General features: G+C 36.8%; 1 protein-coding gene across 1 annotated transcript; it reads left to right on the top strand.

The window, feature by feature from the left end:
- Positions 1-2,605: 2,605 nt before the first annotated feature.
- Positions 2,606-25,072, top strand: PDCL2 (phosducin like 2). The gene is made up of 5 exons (XM_069594145.1): positions 2,606-2,636; positions 3,282-3,372; positions 10,160-10,303; positions 18,878-19,086; positions 24,915-25,072. Exons 1-5 carry the CDS (start codon positions 2,606-2,608, stop codon positions 25,070-25,072), a joined length of 633 nt encoding a protein of 210 aa, XP_069450246.1.
- Positions 25,073-25,293: the final 221 nt, after the last annotated feature.

The following is a 25,293-nucleotide window of genomic DNA, read 5'->3' as shown; positions in this document are numbered from 1 at the left end:
AGGAATGCAAGGGATTTCTGAGTGTTGATTTTCCATCCTGCAACTTTACTATATTCATAGATTAGCTCTAGTAATTTTCTGGTGGAGTCTTTAGGGTTTTCTATGTAGAGGATCATGTCATCTGCAAACAGTGAGAGTTTTACTTCTTCTTTTCCAATTTGGATTTCTTTTATTTCTTTTTCTGCTCTGATTGCTGTGGCCAAAACTTCCAGAACTATGTTGAATAGTAGTAATGAAAGTGGGCACCCTTGTCTTGTTCCTGACTTTAGGGGGAATGCTTTCAATTTTTCACCATTGACGATAATGTTTGCTGTGGGCTTGTCATATATAGCTTTTTTTATGTTGAGGTATGTTCCTCCTATTCCTGCTTTCTGGAGAGTTTTTATCATAAATGGATGTTGAATTTTTTCAAAGGCTTTCTCTGCATCTATTGAGATAATCATATGGCTTTTCTTTTTCAATTTGTTAATGTGGTGAATTACATTGATTGATTTGCGGATATTGAAGAATCCTTGCATCTCTGGGATAAAGCCCACTTGGTCATGGTGTATGATCTTTTTAATGTATTGTTGGAGTCACTCTGCTTTTTAATATGCTATCTAGGTTGGTCATAACTTTTCTTTCAAGGAGTAAGTGACTTTTAATTTGGCTGCAATCACCATCTGCAGTGATTTTGGAGCCCAAATCAAATTCCTTATGAACATACAGTGGAGGTGTAATCTGATCTACAAATAGTTTCAAGGGATTAGACCTGGTAGACAGAGTGTCTGAACAACTATGGATGAAGGTTTGTAACATTGTACAGGAGACAGTGACCAAAACCATTGCAAAGGAAAAGAAATGCAAGAAGGCAAATTTGTTGCCTGAGGAGGCCTAACCAATAGCTGAGAAATGAAGAGAAGTGAAAGGCAAGGGAGAAAGGGAAAGATATAACCAACTAAATGCACAATTCCAGAGAATAACAAGGAGAGATAAGAAGCCCTTCTTAAATGAATAATGCAAAGAAATAGAGTAAAACAATAGAAAGGGAAAGGCTAGAGATCTTTTCAAGAAAATTGGAGATATCAAGGTAACATTTCATGCAAGGATGGGCACGATAAAGGACAGAAAAGGTACAGACCTAACAGAAATGGAAGAGACTAAAAAGAGGTGACAGGAATATACAGAAGAACTATACAAGAAAGGTCTCAATGACACAGATAACCATGATGGTATGATCACTCACCTAGAGCTGGACATCCTAGAGGGTGAAGTCAAGTGGGCCTTAGGAAGCATTATTACAAACAAAGCTAGCAGAGGTGATGGAATTCCAGCTCAGCTATTTAAACTCCTAAAAGATGATGCTGTCAAAGTGCTGGACTCAATGTGTCAGCAAATTTGGAAAATTCAGCAATGGCCACAGGATTAGAAAAGACCAGTTTTCATTCCAATCCCAAAGAAGGGAAGTGCTAAAGAGTGTTCCAACTACTGTAAAATTGCACTGGTTTACATGCTAGTAAGGTTATGCTCAAAATCCTCTCAACTAGGTTTTAGTAATACATGAACCAGGAGCTTCCAGATGTACAAGCTGGATTTAGAAAAGACAGAAGAACCAGTGATCAAATTGCCAGCATTAATTGGATCTTGAAGAAAGCAAAGGAATTTCAGAAAAACATCTGCTTCTGCTTCACTGACTATGCTAAAGCCTTTGTATATATGGATCACAACAAACTGTGGGAAATCTTTTAAAGTATTGTAGTAGCAAACCATACCTTTCTCCTGAGAAACCTGTATTTGGGTCAAGAAGTAGCAGTTAGAACTAGACATGGAACAACTGACTGGTTCCAAGTTGGGAAAGGAGTATGTCAAGGCTGTACATGGTCACCCTGCTTATTTAACTTAAATGCAAAGTACCTTATGAGAAATGCTGGCCTGGATGAATCATAAGCTGGAATTAAGATTGCTGGGAGAAGTGTCAACAGCCTCAGATATGCAGATGTACCACTCTAATGGCAGAAAGTAAAGTGGAACTAAAGAGCCTCTTGATGAAGGTGAAAGAGGAGAGTGAATAAGTTTGCTTAAAACTCAACATTCGAAAATTAAGATCATGACATTGGGTCCCATCACTTCGTGGCAAATAGATGGGGGAATAAATGGAAACGGTGACAGACTTTATTTTCTTGGGCTCAAAAAGCACTGCAGATGGTGATTGCAACCATGATGTGAATTGGTTTTGCCTATTATAGTCTTCAAATTATTTTCTGTGACTTTCAAGTTTCTTCATTAATAGTGTATATATATATATATATATTTTAAATTAAACATCTCAGTATAACATTGAGGGTACAGGATGTATTCTTTTTTTTTAATCAATATATGTAGTTGCATTAGTACTGGGAAATCTAGTCTTTAAAACTAATTATCTAGTTTATCTGTAGAGTTCATGAATAATTGCATGGTTAGAAATGCTGCATATCAATTTTACAATATTGAAATGTACAACTGTTCTAATAGGTTTAAAATTTTTTTTATATAGGATCCAAATGAAGATACAGAATGGAATGATATTTTAAGAGATTTTGGCATTCTTCCTCCAAAAGAAGAGCCAAAAGATGAAATTGAAGAAATGGTTTTACGTTTACAGAAAGAAGCAATGGGTATAGTTGTGCATTTGGTGGTCTGGGTAAAGGGAATAATACCGTTATGATAGTGATCATGTATTTTGTGAATTTAGAGGGAGATAGGATGTTAGAAATAATTTAATAGAAATCCCATTCATACTATTGAAATTAGGATGCTGACACCTAAAATTCCTAATTCATGTATTGAAAGTTACATCCTAATATTAGAGCTGAAATGCCCTAGTATTCAACCTAATGAGTTTTTTTTTTTTTCTGTTACATTTCTCTGCCTTGTGATTACCTTCTATTTTTGTCATTCTGTATACATGTATTACTTGCCAGTATTTCCAGGTACTTGGGGAACTCTACATTTATGAGGTCTAGTTGATTTTCACATCTATTTTTAAATATAACTTGCTGCTGCTGCTGCTGCTGCTGCTGCTAAGTCGCTTCAGTCGTGTCCGACTCTGATAGTTCTGTAAACTCTGAGGGAGTAATAATATTCCAAACAAACTTGAAAGAGTCAACCACAATATAGCTTTATATGATGAAGAAACTTTAATATCAACATTAAAGATATTCTTGATTTCCATTTATCTATTGTTTTTCTAGACATGTAATTATCAAGTAAAATTGGATTTTAAATAACTCATTTATCTACAACTTCTTATTGTGTTTCAGTTAAACCATATGAAAAGATGACTCTTGCAGAATTGAAGGAAATGGAAGATGAATTTGATGATGAAGATATGAGAGCTATTGAAATATATAGGTACAGTGATTCATTTGGATAATTTATGAGCTTTTGAATGAAGTATTGATGAAACTAAGGACAAATTCCTATTTTTGTGTAGAGACTATATTTTAAAAAGAACAAACCTAATTTTTAAGTTACATTTAAAAACTAACTCACTTTACATAAGATGGATTTTCCCCCTGATCTTTTTTACCTTTGCTTAAATAAAAAACTGTTCAATAGTACTCAGCAGAACTTCGTCAAGTTACATATGAATAAAGTGGAAAATGTCACTAGAAGGCTAATAAAAAGAGGACCATGATTTTCCTTATAGTATGATGTCTGTTAAGGGTTTCTATCATTTAATGAATAATTAATTGCTAGTCATAAATTCTTTCAGAAGTTAGAACAAGTGCATAGATTTCCTAACTTTTCCTGGTACCAAAACCAGACAGAGAAATTGCAAAAACAGAATGCTACAGAAAAACATCTCTTATGAATGTAGGTATGAAAAATTTTTATCAAAATATTAGCAAATTAAGTCCAATAATTTAAAAGAAGAATAATGCATTCTGATCTAATGGGGTTGATTCCAGGAATCCAAGGTTGTTTTAATACACACAAAAAATCAGTGCATTGGTTTGGAAGCAGCAATACTCTGGTAGCAATGAACATACGTAAAAATTCAGCTCTTGATTCATAATACTACTCTTCAATAAAAGGAATCAGTGTTTCTTAGAGAACTGCTTTAGTCAACAGTGTGAGTTGAGAAAGAGCAGCATGAGTCTGGGGCATTATCAGAAGGTTAAGGAAGTGCTGAAAACTTTAAGGCACAAGAGCCAAACTGAAAGATTTTATAATTGCCAGAGTTGAAACAAGTTGAAAAACTAAATTATTATAATATTGAATTATAAAATAAGTAATAAAATGATTATCCTTAAGTGTATAGTAATACAGATAAGTAAGTGAATACATGAACAAATTCAACAAAGTAACACTTCTTCATCACTGAAGAATTCCAGTGAATAAGTGTAGATGAAATGAAGAAAAGGGAAATGTCACCATCAGAACATCACAGTAATCTACTGATAGTTGCTAAAATGAGTGGGTGAAAGTTTAAATAGAAACAGGATTTTTGCATAATCTCAAAGTATTGCCCCAAATATTTAATAGTTATAAAGGAGGAAAAAGTTAAGTTTACAGTGTAGAATATTGGCAGACCCCATCTTAGCAACGTGACCAGGATTAACATCACCAATAATGCACAATAATATGATGTGCTAAGGAGGACACGTCAGCTCTATCACAGATGCACAATCAGTGGTATTCTCAATAATGCATTGCATCAATCTGATCATAAGAATATATCAGAGAAACCCAAATTTGAGAGACTTTTCAAAAACAACTGGTCAGTTTGACACCAGGAAAGATGGCAGAGTAAAAAGCTCCAGAAATCCATCTCTCTATCCAGGCAACGATTGTACTAGCAGAAACTGCAGTGAAGACTTTGGAACTCTAGAGTCTATTTTGAATACTTGAAATTTCCAGCATAAAGCTTGGCTGGTAAATTACAATTAGTATTGGTTGATTTCAGTCCTCAGTGTAGTAACAGCTACCCATCCCTCATTTCCACAGCCCCATGGGAGACAGCTGTTTCAGCAGCAGCCTATGTTTCTGGCACAGCTTGCTGGAGCCAAGGTAGGCATTAAGGACTTTGTCCTCAAATATCAGGGTTCTGTGTTCTGATTGCAGATTGCTGCTTCTAAAAGCAGAGGTACAGACACAGAGATTGGCAGCCATTGTGTCAACCCTCCTGGCTCAAGTGGCTTCCATGGTATTTTAAGGAGCCACATCTGTTTTTTTTGGTTTTGAGGGTTTAAAAAAAAAAAACATTCAAAAGCATCCATATATATGGGGGAATTTAGAAAGCCTTGGAAAAGTGGAAGTCGTAGGAAAGACCTGAGATGTATGCTTTTACCTCAGGCTAAATCCTGTCATAGACACACCCGATGTGAAAACAAAAAACATGAGTGAGAAGAAGAATCTGATTTCTAGGGTTATCAGTTACATGAAGCATTCAGTTTTCAAAAAAAAAAAAAATCACAAGGCATAAAAAGAAACAGGAAAGTATGGTCCTTTCAAAAGAACAAAATAAATCAATGCAAGATGTATCTGAAGATGCCAAAGTGTCAGATTTACTAGACAAAGATTTTTAAGACACCTTAGTTAAAGATGTTCAAAGAGCTAAAGAAAGACATAGGTGAAAACAGGAAAACATCATATGAACAAAATGAGAATAGCAATAAAGAGAAATTATAAAAAGAAACCAAAAAGACATTTTGAAACTAAAAAGTACAATATTGAAATATACACTAAGGTGCTTCAAAAGCATATTTGAACAAGCATAAGACAGAAAATTTGACAATGGACAATTGGAAGTTTGAGTCTGAGGAACAAGAAGAAAAAAGAATAAAGAAAAGCAAATGAGCCTAATTGGCTTTGTTTGTGGTACACTGTTAGGTAAACTAGCATGTGTAGTATGAGAATCCAGGCAGTACATTTGTCATACATGGAGCAGAAAACACACCTGTAGAAATACTAGCTGGAAACATCTCAAATTTGAGAAAAGGCATAAATCTACAGATTTATAGTGCTCAGAGGACTCCAGTTAGTATAAACTCAAAGGCCCACACAAAGACACATCTCTTAGAAAGACTATCAATCAGCCAGTTTCTCATCAGAAATCTTAGAGGATGCAAGAAAAAAAAAAGAAAAACACCTCATCAACCAAGAAGTCTATATTTGGCTAAACTATGCTACAGGGATATCAATAACCTCAGATATGCAGATGACACCACCCTTATGGCAGAAAGTGAAGAGGAGCTAAAAAGCCTCTTGATGAAAGTGAAAGAGGAGAGTGAAAAAGTTGGCTTAAAGTTCAACATTCAGAAAACGAAGATCATGGCATCCGGTCCCATCACTTCATGGGAAGTAGACGGGGAAACAGTGGAAACAGTGTCAGACTTTATGTTTTTGGGCTCCAGAATCACTGCAGATGGTGACTGCAGCCATGAAATTAAAAGATGCTTGCTCCTTGGAAGAAAAGTTATGACCAACCTAAATAGCATATTCAAAAGCAGAGACATAACTTTGCCAACAAAGGTCCGTCTAGTCAAGACTATGGTTTTTCCAGTGGTCATGTATGGATGTGAGAGTTGGACTGTGAAGAAGGCTGAGCACTAAAGAATTGATGCTTTTGAACTGTGATGTTGGAGAAGACTCTTGAGAGTCCCTTGGACTGCGAGGAGATCCAACCAGTCCATTCTGAAGGAGATCAGTCCTGGGTGTTCTTTGGAAGGAATGATGCTAAAGCTGAAACTTCAGTACTTTGGCCACTTCATGGGAAGAGTTGACTCATTGGAAAAGACTCTGATGCTGGGAGGGATTGGGGGCAGGAGGAGAAGGGGACGACCAAGGATGAGATGGCTGGATGGCATCACTGGCTTGATGGACGTGAATCTGAGTGAACTCCGGGAGTTGGTGATGGACAGGGAGGCCTGGCGTGCTGGGATTCATGGGGTTGCAAAGAGTTGGACACGACTGAGCAACTGAACTGAACTGATGCTACAGGGATGAAGGAGAAATTAAGAACATTTCTAGATGAAATATAAGTGAGCTTGTTACTAGTAGAAGTGCCCTAAAAATTAGCTAAAGGGGTCCTTTGGGATGAAATTAAAGGGCACTAGACAGTAACTTAAAACCATAGGAAGAATAAACAAATATAGGTAAAGGTAATTATATGGGTAAATATAAAAGCCAATATTACTATACTTTTGGCTTTTAACTCCCTTTTTTCTATATTGTTTATAAAACAATAATTATAAATCAATGTTAGTGGACATACAGTATATAACAACATTTCAGTTCAGTCACTCAATTTTGTCCAACTCTTTGCAACCCCATAGACTGCAGCACACCAGGCCTCGCTGTCCATCACCAACTCCTGGAGCTTGCTCAAAGTTATGTCCATCAAGTTGGTGATGCCACCCAACCAACTCATCCTCTGTCATTCCCTTCTCCTCCTGCCTTCAGTCTTTCCCAGCATCAGGGTCTTCTCCAATGAGTCAGTTCTTCGCATCACATGGCCAAAGTATTGGCGTTTCAGCTTCAGCATTAGTCCCTCCAATGAATATTCAGGACTGATTTCCTTTAGGATTGATTAGTTTGATCTCCTTGCAGTCCAAGGGACTCTGAACAGTCTTCTCCAACACCACAGTTCAAAAGCATCAATTCTTCAGTGCTCAGCCTTCTTTATGGTCCAGCTCTCACATCCATACATGACTACTGGAAAAACCAAAGCTTTGACTAGACAGACCTTTGTCAGCAGAGTAATGTTTCTGCTTTTTAATATGCTATCTAGGTTGGTCATAGCTTTTCTTCCAAGGAGCAAGTGTTTTTTTTATTTCATGGCTGCATGCACCATCTGTATTGATTTTGCAGCCCCCAAAAATAGTCTGTCACTGTTTCCATTGTTTCATCTATTTGCCATGAAGTAATGGGACTGGCTGCTATGATCTTAGTTTTTTGAATGTTGAGGTTGGTTTTTTTTTTTTTTTTGAATGTTGAGTTTTAAGCCAGCTTTTTCACTCTTCTCTTTCACCTTCATCAAGAGGCTTTTCAGTTCCTCTTCTCTTTCTGCCTTAAGGGTGGTGTCATCTGCATATCTGAGGTTATTGATATTTCTCCTGGCAGTCTTGATTCTGGCTTGTGCTTCATCTAGCCCGGGATTTCACATGATGCACTCTGCCTATAAGTTAAATAAGCAGAGTGACAGTATACAGCCTTGATATACTCCTTTCCCAGAGAAGGCAATGGCACCCCACTCCAGTACTTTTGCCTGGAAAATCCCATGGGCGGAGGAGCCTGGTAGGCTGCAGTCCATGGGGTCGCGAAGAATCGGACACAACTGAGCGACTTCACTTTTGCTTTTCACTTTCATACATTGGAGAAGGAAATGGCAACCCACTCCAGTGTTCTTGCCTGGAGAATCTCAGGGACGGGGGAGCCTGGTGGGCTGCCGTCTATGGGGTCACACAGAGTTGGGTACAACTGAAGCAACTTAGCAGCAGCAGCAGCATGGTACCATTCAGATTATTTTCACTGCCCTAAATATCCTCTGTAGTCAACCTATTCATCTCTCTCCCCTGCCAACTGCTGGCAACCCCTGATCTTTTTATTGTGTCTACAGTTTTGCCTTCTTCAAACTGTTGTACCGTGTATAGCCTTCTCAAGTTGGCGTCTTTCACTTAATAATATGCATTTAAAGTTTCTCCGTGTCTTTCCATGGCTTATTAACTCCTTTCTTTTTAGCACTGAATAATATTCTATTATCTGGATATACCGGAGTTTATTTATTCCTTCACCTCCTAAAGGACATTTTGGTTGCTTACAACTTTTGGCAATTATGAGTAAAGCTGCTGTAAACATCTCTGTGAAGGTTTTTGTGTGGATATGTATTCAACTCCTCTGAGTGAATACCAAGGCACTTAATAAATGGATCATATGATAAGAATATGTATAGTTTTGTAAAGAAACTGCCAAACTGTCTTCTTAAGTGGCTGTATCATTTTGCATTCTCACCAGCAGTGAATGAGAGAAAAAGAAAGGGAGTAAGTACTCTCAGGTACCTTAGGTATATAGAGTCAGTAACTTTTGAGATACTTGTAGTTATGTCAGAACCATTTGGAATTGCTTCATGAATCCAAGTATTTAACAACTAAATCAAAGTGTATGCATTTGGAGGGAGTTGTTTAACCACATTTTAAGGTTCTCTATAAGATTAATAGGGCTTCCCTGGTAGGTTAGTGGTAAAGAATCTGCCTGCCAATGCAGGAGATGTGGGTTGGATTCCTGGGTCAGGAAGATCCCTTGGAGAAGGAAATGGCAACCCACTCCAATGTTCTTGCCTGGGAAATCCTGCGGACAGAGGAGCCTGGCAGGCTACAATCCTTGGGGGTCACAAAGAGTCAGACATGACTTAATGACTAAACAACAGTAAATGAATAGTTAGGCAACATTTATTGAACACTCATGGGATGATGCTAGGTACCACCCCAAGAAATTTATATGCTTACATTTAATCTTGAACAGTCCCAGGCAAGCAGATTTTAGTTTTTTTCACATTGGAGTTAAACTGAAACTTGGAAAGATTAAAATTTGCCAAGTCCATGCTACTACTAAGTGGGGGCTGACTCTTAAACCCAGTTTAGTCTGACCTTAGAGTTCATACTCATAACCACTGTTCTCTATCATCTGTCTACCTGCAATATACATGTTCACTAAAGACTTTGAACTGAAAGTCAGTTTAGCATGAAAGCTAAGAACTTATAATTGGAAATAGTAATAGTGTTAACTTCATTAAGCTTTTGCAAGGTTAAATTAATAAACATGCTGAAAACAGTGCCTGGAAACATAGTAAACTCTCAGTAAATGTTAGTTATTATTGTTCTGCATGCTTTCCCTTTATCTAATCTGTATTCAAGAATTTGTTGGTCCAATGTCTAAATAAACTCTCAATAACAATAATTGACTTAGTCAAGAACAATAAATTTAAATCAATAGCTAATTTCTTATATTTTATAATACCCATGAAAAAAGCAAATAACCATGTAAAAAGAGGAATTGTCACTGTAAAGCCATTAATAATTATTATTCTTTAAAGAGGTTCATATGTGCTAGCATTCCGTTCACATCCCTAGATTATTACTGTATATGGGAACACTCTTAAGAATATGACATTTTTATGTAATTTTTTTTTAACTAGGGAAAAGCGGTTACAGGAATGGAAAGTTCTAAAGAAAAAACAAAAATTTGGGGAATTAAGAGAAATTTCTGGAAATCAATATGTGAATGAAGTCACAAATGCAGAAAAGGATGTGTGGGTTATAATTCATCTATACAGATCAAGGTAATTACTGTAGCTTTTTGTAAAAATCTAATATTCTAATGTTTTAAGATACATATTTTTCATTTTAATGTTGATAAAGCATATAACAAAGACTTACCAAGAAAACAAAGTAAATCAGCTATACTTCAGTTAAAAAAGAAAAATATATGTGTAGAGTCATTGGCTTCAGGGACTAAATTATTTTCATATATTTTCAGGTGTAACTTAAAGAACTTCTCATACTTATTAGAAAAACAAGTACTTTGTCAGTTAATTTGAAAAGCTTATAGAAAATTTCAAACATAGAAAAAAACAGGAAGAATGATAAAATGAGCACCCTACATACCAGCTAGGTAGATTTCAGCAGTGAACATGTTGCCGTATTTGTATCGTTTTGTTTGTATATTTATATGTGTGTATTTGTAGAACCATTTCAAAATGAATTACATGATGTGTTACTCTTAAGTATCTCAGTGTGCATCTTCAAAATCTAAGGGCTTTTTTCTATATAACCATAATATTTTCTCACCAAACAAAATTAACCATAATTCCTAATAGGGACCGAACCCATGTCTCCAGCATTGCAGGCAGATTCTTTACCATCTGAGCTATCAGGGAAGCCCATCTAATACCCAGCCAGTCCTTAACTCAAATTTCTCCAACTAACTTCAGAATCTCTTTCATAAATACATATCTTTTTGAATAATCATAATAATATTTCTATAATACATATATTTTTGATCCCTAATCAGGGATCATGCAGTGCATTTGGATGTATCAAGTCTCTTATGCTTATTTTTTTTGACCTCCCACATGCCAAAAGCATCAATTATTTGGTGCTCAAGCCTTCTTTATGGTCCAACTTTCACATCCATACATGACTACTGGAAAAACCATAGCTTTGACTATACATACCTTTGTCAGTAAAGTGATGTCTCTGCTTTTTAATACACTGCCTAGGTTTGTCATATCTTTTCTTCCAAGGAGCAAGTGTCTTTTAGTTTCATGGCTGCAGTCACTACCCATAGTGATTTTGGAGTCAAAGAAAATAAAATCTATCATTGTTTCCACTATTTCCCCATCTAGTCACCATGAAGTGATGGGACCAGATGCCATGATGTTAGTGTTTGAATGTTGAGTTTTAAGCCAGCTTTTTCACTCTCCTGTTTCACCTTTATCAAGAGGTTCTTTTTTTTTTTTTTTTTTTTGTTCCTCTTCTCTTTCTGCCATTGGTGGCTCAGACGGTAAAGCGTCTGTCTACAATGCGGGAGACCCGGGTTCGATCCCTTGGTTGGGAAGATCCCCTGGAGAAGGAAATGGCAATCCACTCCAGTACTATTGCCTGGAAAATCCCATGGACAGGGGAGCCTGGTAGGCTACAGTCCGTGGGGTCGCAAAGAGTTGGACACGACTGAGTGACTTTACTTCACTTCTGCCATTAAAGTGGTATAATCTGCATATCTGAGGTTGTTGGTATTTCTTCCAGTAATCTTGATTCCAGCTTGTGCTTCATCCAGGCTGACATTTTGCATAATGTGCTCTGCATATCAGTTAAATAAGCAGAGTGACAATATACGACCTTGATGTACTCCTTTCCCAATTTGGAACCAGTCCGTTGTTCCATGTCTGCTTCTAACTGTCACTTCTTGACCTGCATACAGATTTCTCAGGAGACAGGTAAGGTGGTCTGGTATTCCCATCTCTTTAAGAATTTTCCACAGTTTGTTGTGATCCACACAGTCAAAGGCTTTAGTGTAGTCAGTAAAGCAGAAGTGGGTGATTTTAGGGGATTTCCTTGCTCTTTCTATGATCCAGCTGCTGCTGCTGCTGCTAAGTCACTTCAGTCATGTCCGACTCTGTGCAACCCCACACAGACGGCAGCCCACCAGGCTCCCCTTTCCCTGGGATTCTCCAGGCAAGAACACTGGAGTGGGTTACTATTTCCTTCTCCAATGCATGAAAGTGAAAAGTGAAAGTGAAGTCTCTCAGTCGTGTCCGACTCTTCCCAACCCCACAGACTGCAGCCTACCAGGCTCCTCTGTCCATGGGTTTTTCCAGGCAACAGTACCGGAGAGGGTTGCCATTGCCTTCTGCATCTATGATAGAGCGGATGTTGGAAATTTGATCTTTGGTTCCTTTGCTTTTTATAAATCCAGCTTGTACATCTGGAAGTTCTCCATTCATATACTGCTGAAGCCTAGCTTGGAGAAATTTGAGCATTACTTTGCTAACATGTGAAATGAGTGCAGTTGTACAGTAATTTGAACATTCTTTGGCATTGTCTTTCTTTGGTATTGCGACTGGGCTTCCCTGGTGGCTCAGAGGTTAAAGCATCTGTCTGCAATGTGGGGGACCTGGGTTCAATTCCTGGGTCAGGGAGATCCCCTGGAGAAGGAAATGGCAACCCACTCCAGTATTCTTGCCTGGAGAATCCCATGGATGGAGGAGCCTGATGGGCTTCAGTCCACGGGGTCGCAAAGAGTCGGACACGATTGAGCGAGTTCACTTTCACTTCACTTTTCTTTGGTATTGGAATGAAAACTGACCTTTCCAGTCCAGTGGCCACTGCTGAGTTTTCTAGATTTGCTGGCATACTGAGTGCAACACCTTAACAGCATCATCTTTTAGCATTTGAAATAGTTCAGCTGGAATTCCATCACCTCCACTAGCTTTGTTTGTATACCCCATTGCCTATTTTGTACCTCAAATTTCATAACTAGGCTCATAAGTTGATATCAAAAGTGTTGCTTATTTTTTTACAGTTCTTCTGAGGTTAAATTCTGGCCCTCAAACCCCAACACCGAGTTTGAACTTTCAAGCAACCGCTTTCTCCCTGCACCACAATCTATAGTGCCATAGTCTCCTAATTCCATACTTTTCACTGCTACCACCAATTCCCACCTGCCTCCTGCATTAAGACCACTGCCCCATAAGTGGGGTCACACCACTGACTCAGCTCTTATTCTGACAGTAATCATAAAAGTCTTCTAATTAGATATTTGTGGATTAGCTTCACCAGTTTGAGGGAAAATAAAGCTTCAGTTCAGTTCAGTTCAGTTCAGTTCAGTTGCTCAGTCATGTCCAACTCTTGCAACCCCATGAATCGCAGCATGCCAGGCCTCCCTGTCCATCACCAACTCCCAGAGTTCACCCAAACTCACGTCCATCGAGTCAGTGATGTCATCCAACCATCTCATCCTCTGTCATCCCCTTTTCCTCCTGCCCTCAATCCCTCCCAGCATCAGAGTCTTTTCCAATGGGTCAACTCTTCGCATGAGGTGGCCAAAGTACTGAAGTTTCAGCTTTAGCATCATTCCTTCCAAAGAACACCCAGGGCTGATCTCCTTTAGAATGGACTGGTTGGATCTCTTTGCAGTCCAAGGGACTCTCAAGAGTCTTCTCCAACACCACGGTTCAAAAGCATCAATTATTCGGCACTCAGCTTTCTTCACAGTCCAACTCTCACATCCATACCTGACCACTGGAAAAATCATAGCCTTGACTAGATGAATCTTTGTTGGCAAAGTAATGTCTCTGCTTTTGAATATGCTATCTAGGTTGGTCATAACTTTCCTTCCAAGGAGCAAGCATCTTTTAATTTCATGGCTGCAGTCACCATCTGCAGTGATTTTGGAGCCCCCAAAAATAAAGTCTGACACTGTTTCCCCATCTATTTCCCATGAATAGATTATTTCACATGAATATTTCCCATGAAACTGGCTTCACCAGTTTGAGGGAAAATAAAGCTTATAAAGTATTAATGGCACGGTTTTATGTGGAAAACTGATTTGAGTTAGGTAGTACATATTTCTAATATTACTTTAAGTATGCCATCCAGTAAAATAAAGCAGTATCTAGATTTGTAACAAGTTGTACTTATCTATCTATATATATATTCTGAAATATAAATTAAACTGTATACACTTTGTTTTTCTTAGCTTTTTTTACATAACTTGATATATAACATCACTTAGTGTTAAGATGACTTCTTTTTTTAAATTAATTTTTACTAGAATTATAAGGCAGGAGGAGAAGGATAGGACAGAGGATGAGATGGTTTGATAGGCTCACCAACTCAATGGACATGAGTCTGGGCAAACTCCAGGACATAGTGAAGGACAGGGAAGCCTGATGTGCTGCTGTCCATTGGGTTACAAAGAGCCAGATGTGATGTAGAAACTGAACAACATACTTGCTTTATGATGTAGTATTACCTGCTATTGCACAGCAAAATGAATCATCCATACATATACCTATATGACCTGCATGTACTAAGAAGATATGGAAGACAATGCATTATTGTGTAGTTTAGATGAGAAAAGCTGTAGATGAGAAGCTCCTGAGCCAATATCAAAGGTTACTAAGTTAATGTATGTTTATATATGTCAGATGAAAAGAAAATATTTAAATTTAAAAAGATATTTTTGTGTGATTCCCTGCTTTGGCTCTCTAACTTTTGGTCCCCCTTTATCCACTTCTCCCACCCTCTGGCAGCCTTCTAGATTCCACATGTAAGAGAGATCATATGGCATTTATCTTTCTCTAAGTTATTTCACTTATCATAATACCCTATAGGTATATCCATGTTGTCCCAAATGAGAAAATTTCATTCTTTTTAATGGCTGAATAATATTCAGTTGTATATAGACTGCAATTTCTCTGTCCATTCATCCACTGATAGACACTCAGATTGTTTACATATTTTGACTATTGTAAATAATGCTGCAATGAATATGGGGCTGCATATATCTTCTCAGGTTCGTGTTTTTTCACCAGCTAAATAGCCAGAGATGGAATTGCTAGACCACATGGTAGTTCTATTTGTAGTTTTTTTAGGAACTTCTATACTGTTTTCCATAGTGGCTGAACCAGTTTACATTCCCAGCAAATAGTGCGCAAGAATTCGCTTTTCTCCACAGTCTTGCTGCATTGTTATTTCCTGTCTTTTTAATAATAGCCATTCTAACAGGTGTGAAGTGATATCTCACTGTAGTTTCCATTTGCATTTCCCTGGTGATTAATAATGTTGAGTATATTTTTATGTACCTGTTGGCCATCTGTATATCTTCGTTGAAAAAATGTGTATTCCGATCTTATGCCCATTTTAAAATCAGATTCTTTGTTTTTTTGCTATTGGATTTTATGAGTTCTTTTATATGTTTTAGACATTAACTCCTTACAGGTATATGATTTACAAATATTTTCTCCCATACAGTAGGTTGCCTTTCATTTTGTTGATGGTTTTCTTTTGCTGTGCAGAAGATTTTTAGTATAATGTAGTTTCACTTATTTATTTTTGCTTTCATTGCTTTTGCTCTTGGTGTCAGAATCGAAAAATTATCCCCAAGATCTATGTCATTGCCTAGGTTCTCTTTTAGGAGTTCTATGGTTCCAGGTCTTATATTTATATCTTTAATCTTTTTTGAGTTATTTTTTGTGTGTGATGCAAGACAGTGGTCAAATTTCATTTTTATGTGTGTTGCTGTCTGGTTTTCCCAACACTGTTCATTCCCGTTGTGTGTTCTTTGCCTCCTTTGTCATAAATTAAGTGACCATATAAGTATGGGTTTATTTTTGGTCTGTCTATGCTTTCCATTGATCTTTGTGTGTTTTTTTTCTTTGTGTTTGTGTTCCTACCGGTTACATAATGTTTTAATGACTATAGCCTTATAATACAGTTTAATATCAGGAAACATGTGGCCTCCAACTTTTTTCTTCTTTCTCAAGATTGTTTTGACTACTTGGATTTTTTTCGTGATTCCTTACAAATTTTAGGATTATTTGTTCTATTTCTGTGAAAAATTCCATTGAAATTTTGATGAGGATTGTATTGAATCTATAGATTGATTGGGATAATATGAATATTTCCAATCCATGAGCACAGAGTATCTTTCCATTTGTTTGTTTCCTTTTCACTTTTTTTCATTAATGTCTTGTAGTTTTCAGATGTTTTTTTACCCCTGGGTATTTTATTCTTTCTGATGCAATTACAAATGGGATTGTTTTCTCTCTTTCTGATTCTTATTATATAGAAACATAACTTAGTTCATTCTTAGTTATAGAAACATAACTGACTTTTGTGTATTGTGACTATTGTGTATACTTTAATGAATTCGTTTATTAGTTCTAACCATTTTTTTGATGGAATCTTTAGGGTTCTCTCTATATAATACCATGTCATAGTGACATGCTTTACTTCTTCCTTTCCTATTTAGATGCCTTTTATTTATTTACTTTTTCTTGCCTAATTGCTCTGGCTAGGACTTCCAATATTATGTTGAATTAAAGTGGTAAGAGTGGGCATCCTTGCTTTGTTCCTCATCTTGAGGAAAGGCTTTCAGCTTTTCACTATTGAATATGAAATTAGCTATGGTCCTATCATATCAGGCCTTTATTATTAAACTTTGTTAAACTTTATTAAAACTTTGTTGAGTTTTTCTAATTTGTAAAGCAAGGTTAGCAAAAAAAAATTGATGATAAAAGCCAGAAATTGGCAAAGAGAAGACAAATTAAAAAATATACAAAGTCTTTCCCCAATATTGATAAGACCTAGTATATTACCATTGGTTTCATTTTCAGAGTTTGTTTAAAATGGAGCAAGAATTCACAAGTACATATGAAGCAATTTGAGTGCAGAAATCTTTATTATTCCTCTGACATTTATATTTACAATGAGCTACACAATTTTTTTCTAAGTGATTCATGTTTATCATGTTTCTCCAAAGCATGCATTTGATATTCTTCAGAACTACAATGACTTTTGTTGTCACACTTTTATTTATTTGTTAATTATAATAAAATATGCAGTGCGCATAAACAAATATAGAGGGGGAAAGTGGATAAAGTCCAGGAGGGTTACCACCTGCCTGCAGTATGCAGTATGTCCTGATATGAGCCACTCACTTAAGAGAGCTTCAGCTTCAACTATACTTATGACGGTTTGCAGGAGTTGAGAATACACATGGGAATAAGATGCTTTTATGATATAGTACAAGAGACAAATTAAACATTTCATGTGTATATCTGTGTATTTATCTATCTATATAGATGTATGTATTGAAAGGACATGTAAGGTGTAGTATAAGAGAAAGTGAAGTGAAGGTGAAGTCGCTCAGTCGTGTCTGACTCTTTGCGACCCCATGGACTGTAGCCTATCAGGGTCCTCTGTTCATGGGATTCTCCAGGCAAGAATACTGTAGTGGGTTGCCATTTCCTTCTCTGGGGATCTTCCCAACCCAGGGATCGAATCCAGGTCTCCCACATTGCAGGCAGACACTTTACCATCTGAGCCACCAGGGAAGATCTCAAGAGAAGAATGTACTAATTTTGTCTGTTAGACAAAGACCTTTTCTCTGATTTAACATGGTTCACAGTAATCTTTATTTCCTCTACTGAATTGTTTCAAATATCCTCCATATGAATGATGAGAAAATGTATACAAAGATGAAGGTGAGATACACTTGTATCAAATTTAGTGTTGTTGTTTTTTTTCTCTTTAGAATGCCCAGTGAATGTGTCTAGAATGAGAAGAGGGTCTAGGACATAGTTACAAGGAAGTATTGACATAGTTACATTTGAGGTATTGACATAAGGAGTAAGTCAAAGGAGTAAAAAGGAAATTCATAGAAAAAGTTATCACAGAAATCAATAAAGGAGAGCCTTTTAAGAAGGGAAGTGAATGATGTAGAGATTTTTAAAATCTTTTTTCATCTGAGCTGTGACCAGGAAAGAGTAGTTATTAGAGGGAGAGAGAATGAGAAAGGACTTTTTAAAAATTTTCTAGTATTTTGAATATGTTTATGTAGAGTAGAGAAGGATAGCTTAAGAAAATAGGATAACAAAATAAAGAATGGCCCCATAGGAAATGGAAGGAGTGTGGGATAAAGCTGAGGATTAGCTTTGAAAGAATTTAATAAAGCTGTGAGTGAGTGATAGAGAAAAGTGACTAATTGAAACAGTGTAATGAGAGTTAAGGGATAGAGCTGGAGGAACTGCCAATTTTGGTTACATTTCTGATCAATTTTAAATTTTCGGTGAACAGTTCTGGGTATTGGGGAATAGGATATGGCATGTCAAAGAAAACGGTGGATGAAGTTTGAGTAAAAGGAATTCAAGGAAGTTTGAGATAAAAACTTCTGATATGGAAATAACCTATGACCAAGAATTGGGTCCCCTTGTTTCAATTCAGAACTGCTAAGGATCCCCTAGACATGCCCTGCTTTGTATTTTTTTTTCTTTCTTTCCCCTCCCCTCCCCCTCAGTGTCCTATAAACTAGGAACTTACTGGTTCCTCAATTACATTGTACTCGATTACACTGCTGCCAAGTCAAATGTGGTTAGCCTTAGTTAGGCTGCAAATTCCCATGGTAGCAGGCTTCATTCCAGGCTATAACAGTTTTTGTAATGAAAATCAGAGACTCTGTAGTTTATCACTACTAAAGGTAAAAATAGAGGATTACAATTGATGCGATCTTATATTAAAAGAAAATCTGAAGATATATTTTTGTCATGGAAATGTTTTACTTATTTTATTAGATTGAGATAAGTAGCCTGTTTTTTTTTTAAAGATGTTGTGTGTATTGCTTCTCTTTTTAGCATCCCAATGTGTTTGTTGGTTAACCAGCATCTTAGTCTCCTAGCAAGAAAGTTTCCTGAAACTAAATTTGTTAAAGCGATCGTGAATAGCTGTATTGAACACTACCATGACAATTGTTTACCAACCATTTTTGTTTATAAAAATGGTCAGATAGAAGGCAAATTCATTGGAATTATAGAATGTGGAGGGATAAATCTCAAGCTCGAAGGTAATGATGTTACTTTTAAAATTTGCCTGTTAAGAAAACTTACATAACAAATATGAAAATTTATTTTCATAAAACATTAGGCTTTTCCCTTGTTTCTAGTTTCTTCTTATATGCCTTCAGATTAATTTGCCTACTATAATACTATCATAATACCCACTTGCTTAAATCCTTAATGATTCTTTGTTTTAAATACATTAAAAATTCAGAATCATATGCTTAAAAATTTCAGCCCATCTATCCAGTTGTATTTCTCAATGTTTTCTGCAGTTTCTGCTGCAACCAAGCTGGTCTTCAACCACTATCTCAAACACACTTAACTCATTTGTGCCTTTATATTGGGTTGGCCAAAAAATTTGTTCAGGTTTTTCCATAAAATATTACAAAAATCTGGACAAACTTTTTGGCCAACCCAATACTTTGTTTCTTACTCTTTCTCTGTACCCTAAATACCCTACCCTGCTTCATCCTTCCTTCCAAACCCTATTCCTTCTTAGGTTTCCATTTAATCCATTATGTGATGCTGGACCAACTAATAATCTGTTTTCATGTTCTCTACTGAATTTCTATAGCATATATTCTATGCACAACTTATTTTCCATTTATCTACAAATTCTCAGATTTTGTTGGTTAACCCATTCCCTTTGAGTTTTGTCTCCCTAACAGGTGCAAGGACTATGCCTTCTACTATTTTCTTTTTCATAGTACATAGCAAAGGGCATTATAGTTTTATGTTCTCGAAAAATGTTTACTTCCAAACCTAGTTCTAACACCTAACTCTTCGGTTAGTCATTTCTTGGAGCTGATATAATTCTGTATTATTAAAATCATTTCTCTTACCATCATATTAAAGCCACTGTGAACAGCTATTTTTAACAGTCTTTCTTTCACTCTATCATTCCCCCAGAACTGTTTTTGGCCTTAGTAAGACTTCCAGAATTCTAATTGTTCCAGAGTTTTCCTTCCTTCTTTATTTTACCATCTTACTTTTTCAGCCTGTGCCTTACCCTCTTTTTTTTTTTCCAGGGCTGAAATTTATTTAGTATATTTTTCTAAATTTTTATTGCAAGATATTCGCTTTATAATATTGTACTGGTTTCTGCCACACATCAACATGAATCAGTCACAGGTACACATATGTCTCCTCCCTCTTGACTCTTCCTCCCATCTCCCACCCTATCCCACCCCTCTCAGCTTTCACAGAGCACTGGGTTGAGCTCCCTGCATCATATCGTAATGTACATGTTTCCGTGCTACTCTCTGAAGTCACCCCCCCTCCCTCCCACACTGTGTCCACATGTCTGTTCTATCTGTGTCTCCACTGCTGCCCTGCAAACAGGTCCATCAGTACCATCTCACTATGTTCCATACACATGCATGAATATAAATATTTGTGTCTCTCTTTCTGACTTGCTTCACTCTGTACAGTAGGCTCTAGGTTCATCCACCTCATTAGGACTGACTTGCGTTATTTTTTAAAGCTGAGTAACATTCCATTGTATATATGTACCACAGTTTCTGTATCCATTCATCTGTCAATGGTCATCTAGGCTGCTTCCATATCCTAGCTGTTGTAAAAAATGTTGCAGCAAACATTGGTGTACCTGTGTCTGTCTCAGTTATGGTTTTCACAAGATATATACCCAGTAGTGGGATTTCTGGGTCGTATGGTAATTCTGTTTCTGTTCCTAGTTTTTTAAGGTTTCTCTATACTGTTCTCCATCAGTGACGTTCAGTCAGTCAGTTCATTCTCTCAGTCATGTCCGACTCTTTGCGACCCCATGAATTGGAGCATGCCAGGCTTCCCTGTCCATCACCAACTCCCGGAGTTTACCCAGACTCATGTCCATTGAGTCAGTGATGCCATCCAGCCATCTCATCCTCTGTTGTCTCCTTCTCCTCCTGCCCCTAATCCCTCCCAGTATCACGGTGTTTTCCAATGAGTCAACTCTTTGCATGAGGTGGCCAAAGTATCGGAGTTTCAGCTTCAGCATCAGTCCTTCCAATGAACACCCAGGACTTATCTCCTTTAGAATGGACTGGTTGGATCTCCTTGCAGTCCAAGGGACTCTCGAGAGTCTTCTCCAACACCACAGTTCAAAAGCATCAGTTCTTCGGTGCTCAGCTTTCTTCACAGTCCATCTCTCACATCCATACATGACCACTGGAAGAACCATAGCCTTGATTAGACAGACCTTTGTTGGCAAAGTAATGTCTCTGCTTTTTAATATGCTGTCTAGGTTGGTCATAACTTTCCTTCCAAGAAGTAAGCATCTTTTAATTTCATGGCTGCAATCACCATCTGCAGGGATTTTGGAGCCCAGAAAAATAAAGTCTGCCACTGTTTCTACTGTTTCCCCATCTATTTCCCATGAAGTGATGGGACCAGATGCCATGATCTTAGTTTTCTGAATGTTGAGCTTTAAGCCAACTTTTGCACTCTCCTCTTTCACTTTCGTCAAGAGGCTTTTGAGTTCCTCTTCACTTTCTGCCATAAGGGTGGTATCATCTGCATATCTGAGGTTATTGATATTTCTCCCGGCAATCTTGATTCCAGCTTGTGTTTCTTCCAGCCCAGCGTTTCTCATGATGTTCTCTGCATATAAGTTGAATAAGCAGGGTGACAATATGCAGCCTTTGACGTACTCCTTTTCCCATTTGGAAGCAGTCTGTTGTTCTATGGTGGTTGAATCAATTTCATTTCCACCAACTGTGCAAGAGGGTTCCCTTTTCTCTACATCCTCTCCAGCATTTATTGTTTGTAGATTTTTTTAATGATGGCCATTATGACTGGTGTGAGGTGATAACTCATTGTAGTTTTGATTTGCATTTTTCTAATAATGAGCATTGTTGAGCATCTATGCATATGTTTGTTGGCCATCTGTTGTGCCTTATCCTCTTAAGTATACAAACAATAATATAGAAAATATTCACATAATCATTACCCAAAATAACAAATGTGAACATTGTTCATATTTCCTTCAACTATTTGTTTATTATTGAAATAAACAGTACAGATGTTGAAGTTGCCTATATTTCCATTCCTAGTTCTGTTCCCCTCCCTGCCCCACTAAGCAGTCATTATCATGAGTAGTGTGTTTCTGGACTATACTTTTTAAAATTATAATATCTGAAAAAAATGTAAATTATTTAAAAATACACATAACATGAAATTCATCATTTGAATTATTAAAAATGTATAATACAGTATTATTAATTATTGTTACCCTGCAATAAATTATATATCCAGAACTTAATTTATGAATAAATAAGTTATATTATGTAATCATTTTAAAGTATATGGTTAGTGAAAGGCGCTCAGTTGTGTCCGACTCTTTGCAACCCCATATACAGTCCGTGGAATTCTCCAGGCCAGAATACTGGAATGGGTAGCCTTTCCCTTCTTCAGGGGATCTTCCCAACCCAGAGATCAAACCCAGGTCTCCCACATTGTAGACGGATTCCTTACCAGCTGAGCCATCAGGGAAGCCCAAGAATACTGGAGTGAGTAGCCTGTCCCTTCTCCAGTGGAACTTCCCAATCCAGGAATTGAATCAGGGTCTCCGCAGGTGAATTCTTTATCAACTGAGCTATCAGGGAAGCCCCCAAAGTATATGGTTAAATGATATTAAGTATATTTTCACTGTTGTGCCATCATCACCATTATCCATCTCAAGAACTCTTTGCATCTTGCAAAGAGTTGCAACTCTATATCCTTAAACAGTAACTCTTTATTCTCTGCTCCCTCCAGCCCCTGGCAACTACCATTTTACTTTCTAACTCTGAATTTGACTATTCTCAAAGTACATCGTATAAATGAATTATGCAGTTTTGTCCTTTTGTGACTGGCTTATTTTACTTGGCATAACGTCCTCAAGATGAATCTGTATTGTAGTACGTGTCAGCATTTCCTTCCTTTTTAAAACTTTAAGGCTGAATAATATTTCATTGTTCTTTTTATAGTACATTTTAGTGTAGTGCTAGTCACTCAGTCGTTCTGACTCTTTGCAGTCCCATGGACTGTAACCTGCTAGGCTCCTCTGTCCCTGGGATTCTCCAGGCAAGAATACTGGAGTGGGTTGCCATTCCCTTCTCCAGAGGATCTTCCCAACCCAGGGATCGAACCTGGGTCTCCTGCGTTGCATGCAGGCAGATTCTTTACCCTTTGAGCTACAGGGCAGACCCATTAATCTGTTGATGGACAGATTTGTTGCTTCTACCTTGTGGCTATTGTGAATAATGCTGCTAAGAACATGGATATGCAAATAATCTAGTCTGGTCCCTCTTTTTAGTTCTTTAGAGTGTATAGTCAGAAGTAGAATTGCTGGATCATATAACAATTCTACTTTAATTTTTGAGCACCAGCATACTGTTTCCACAGGGGCTGCACCATGTAGCACTCCCACCAACAATGCAGAGAAGTTCTAATTCTTCTACATCCTTACCAACACTTGTTCGTTCCCTTTCTTTTCTTAAATAGTAACCATCTTAATGTATGTGAGGTGTCTTCCCCCGACTGATTTTTGATATCTCCTATGTCATTTTCAGGATTAAAAAAAGATGCTTCAATCTGTTTCTGAAGTTTCTACTAAGTTCCAGTGGTCTGCTCTGTCTATCCCTGAATCAGTACAGTACTATGTTAATTACTGTACCTTCCTAACAATTTAGCTGTCTGTAGTAGGGCAAGTCTTTTTCAAAATGTAATACAAATGTTGGAATTAGTCTGTGAAAAATCCTGTTGGTTATTTATTAGAATCACATTTAACGATTAATTGTTGAAGACTTGATATCCTAATAATAGCGAATATTCCTAACTGTGAATAAGATATAGCTTGTCATTAATTTTGATCTTCTTTTTTTTGGTAACTTTCTTCATAAATATAATGTATATACAGTTGGCCCTTGAGCAACACAAGAGTTATGAGTATTGACCCCCATGCAGTGAAAAATCCACACATAATTTTAGAGTTGGCCCTCTGTACTACAGTTCTGCATCTGTGGATTCAAACAACTATGGACTGTGTAGTACTATAATATGCATTTATTGAAAAAATCCACATACATGCGAACCTCTGCAGTTCAACTGTTCAAGGGCCAATTGTATTATATTTTGTAATTTTCCTCTTAAGTTTATTTTGTAATTTTCCTCACAAATGTTCTGTTCATTTACACAGTGCTTAGGAATAAATTTAACAAAATAAGCAGTTTGCAGGATTGGGGTTTTTTTGTTATCAGTTCAGTTTTTTTCAGTTTCACTCTTAAATATGTTTACATAATTCACATTTTTTTGTTTAAGTTTTCCCACTAAAATTTTCAAATGTATTGGCATAGTTTTTTCTCATAGTAGTCTCATGGCTTTAAAATCTTTATCTTGGTTTTGCACCATATAATTCTTTATATTGTTTAGTTTGTTTCTTTTTCTTGTTTCTTCTTCTTTTTTGCCTAAGGTGTGTCTATTAGTCTCTTCAAAGAACCAACTTGTGATTTTGTTAGTCACTTCTATTGATTTTGCTTTTCAACCTTTGCTAAAGTCTCTTCTTCATTATATCTCTCTTTCTGCTTTCCTTGGATTTACTTTAATTTTTTTTTCCCTAGCTTCATTTTTGTACTTGCAAAGCACTATTTTCAGTCATTTAAAAATAAGTTAGCCATAATTTCTCCCTTTAAGTATAACTCTGCTATATCCAATGTGTATTTTGACATAGTACTTTCATTGTAATTAAGTTCTAAATATATCATCATTTCCACATTAATTTTATTGGAGTCAACTTCTGTTTCATATAGATGTTCCAAGATTTTTATCTGATTTATTGATGGGTTATTTTTTGCAGAACTTGAATGGAAGCTAGCAGAAGTTGGAGCAATACAGACTGATTTGGAAGAAAACCCCAAAAGAGCCATTGTAGATGTGATGGTATCTTCAATTAGAAACACTTCTATTTATGATGACACTGATAGCTCAAACAGTGATAATGAAGACACCAAATAGAAATATTTAATAAATAGCTTTAAAGTGTTTATATATGGAGTATTTTTGTCACTGCCTTTATAATCAGAGATCAGAATATTTATAAATAAATTTATTTTCATTTTCATATTAGAATTATAGCTTATATGTAATTACAAAAACTTCCAGATATTTCAGAATATTTATTGCCTCCAACAAAACTAGAATTTGTCCTGAACCCTTAATATTTTTCTGTACTTTAT

Source organism: Ovis canadensis, chromosome 6 (assembly GCF_042477335.2).
Source record: "Ovis canadensis isolate MfBH-ARS-UI-01 breed Bighorn chromosome 6, ARS-UI_OviCan_v2, whole genome shotgun sequence".
Lineage (NCBI taxonomy): Eukaryota > Metazoa > Chordata > Mammalia > Artiodactyla > Bovidae > Ovis > Ovis canadensis.
Note: the sequence above shows the minus strand (reverse complement) of the source record. Positions and strands in the feature narration are given on the sequence as shown.

Excerpts from the sequence above, each read along its gene's own strand:
- PDCL2 (XM_069594145.1), top strand. The coding sequence starts at position 2,606 with ATGGTTTTACGTTTACAGAAAGAAGCAATGG. Across the intron at positions 10,304-18,877 it reads ATTCATCTATACAGATCAAG|CATCCCAATGTGTTTGTTGG; the intron begins GTAATTACTGTA and ends TTCTCTTTTTAG. Across the intron at positions 19,087-24,914 it reads GATAAATCTCAAGCTCGAAG|AACTTGAATGGAAGCTAGCA; the intron begins GTAATGATGTTA and ends TATTTTTTGCAG.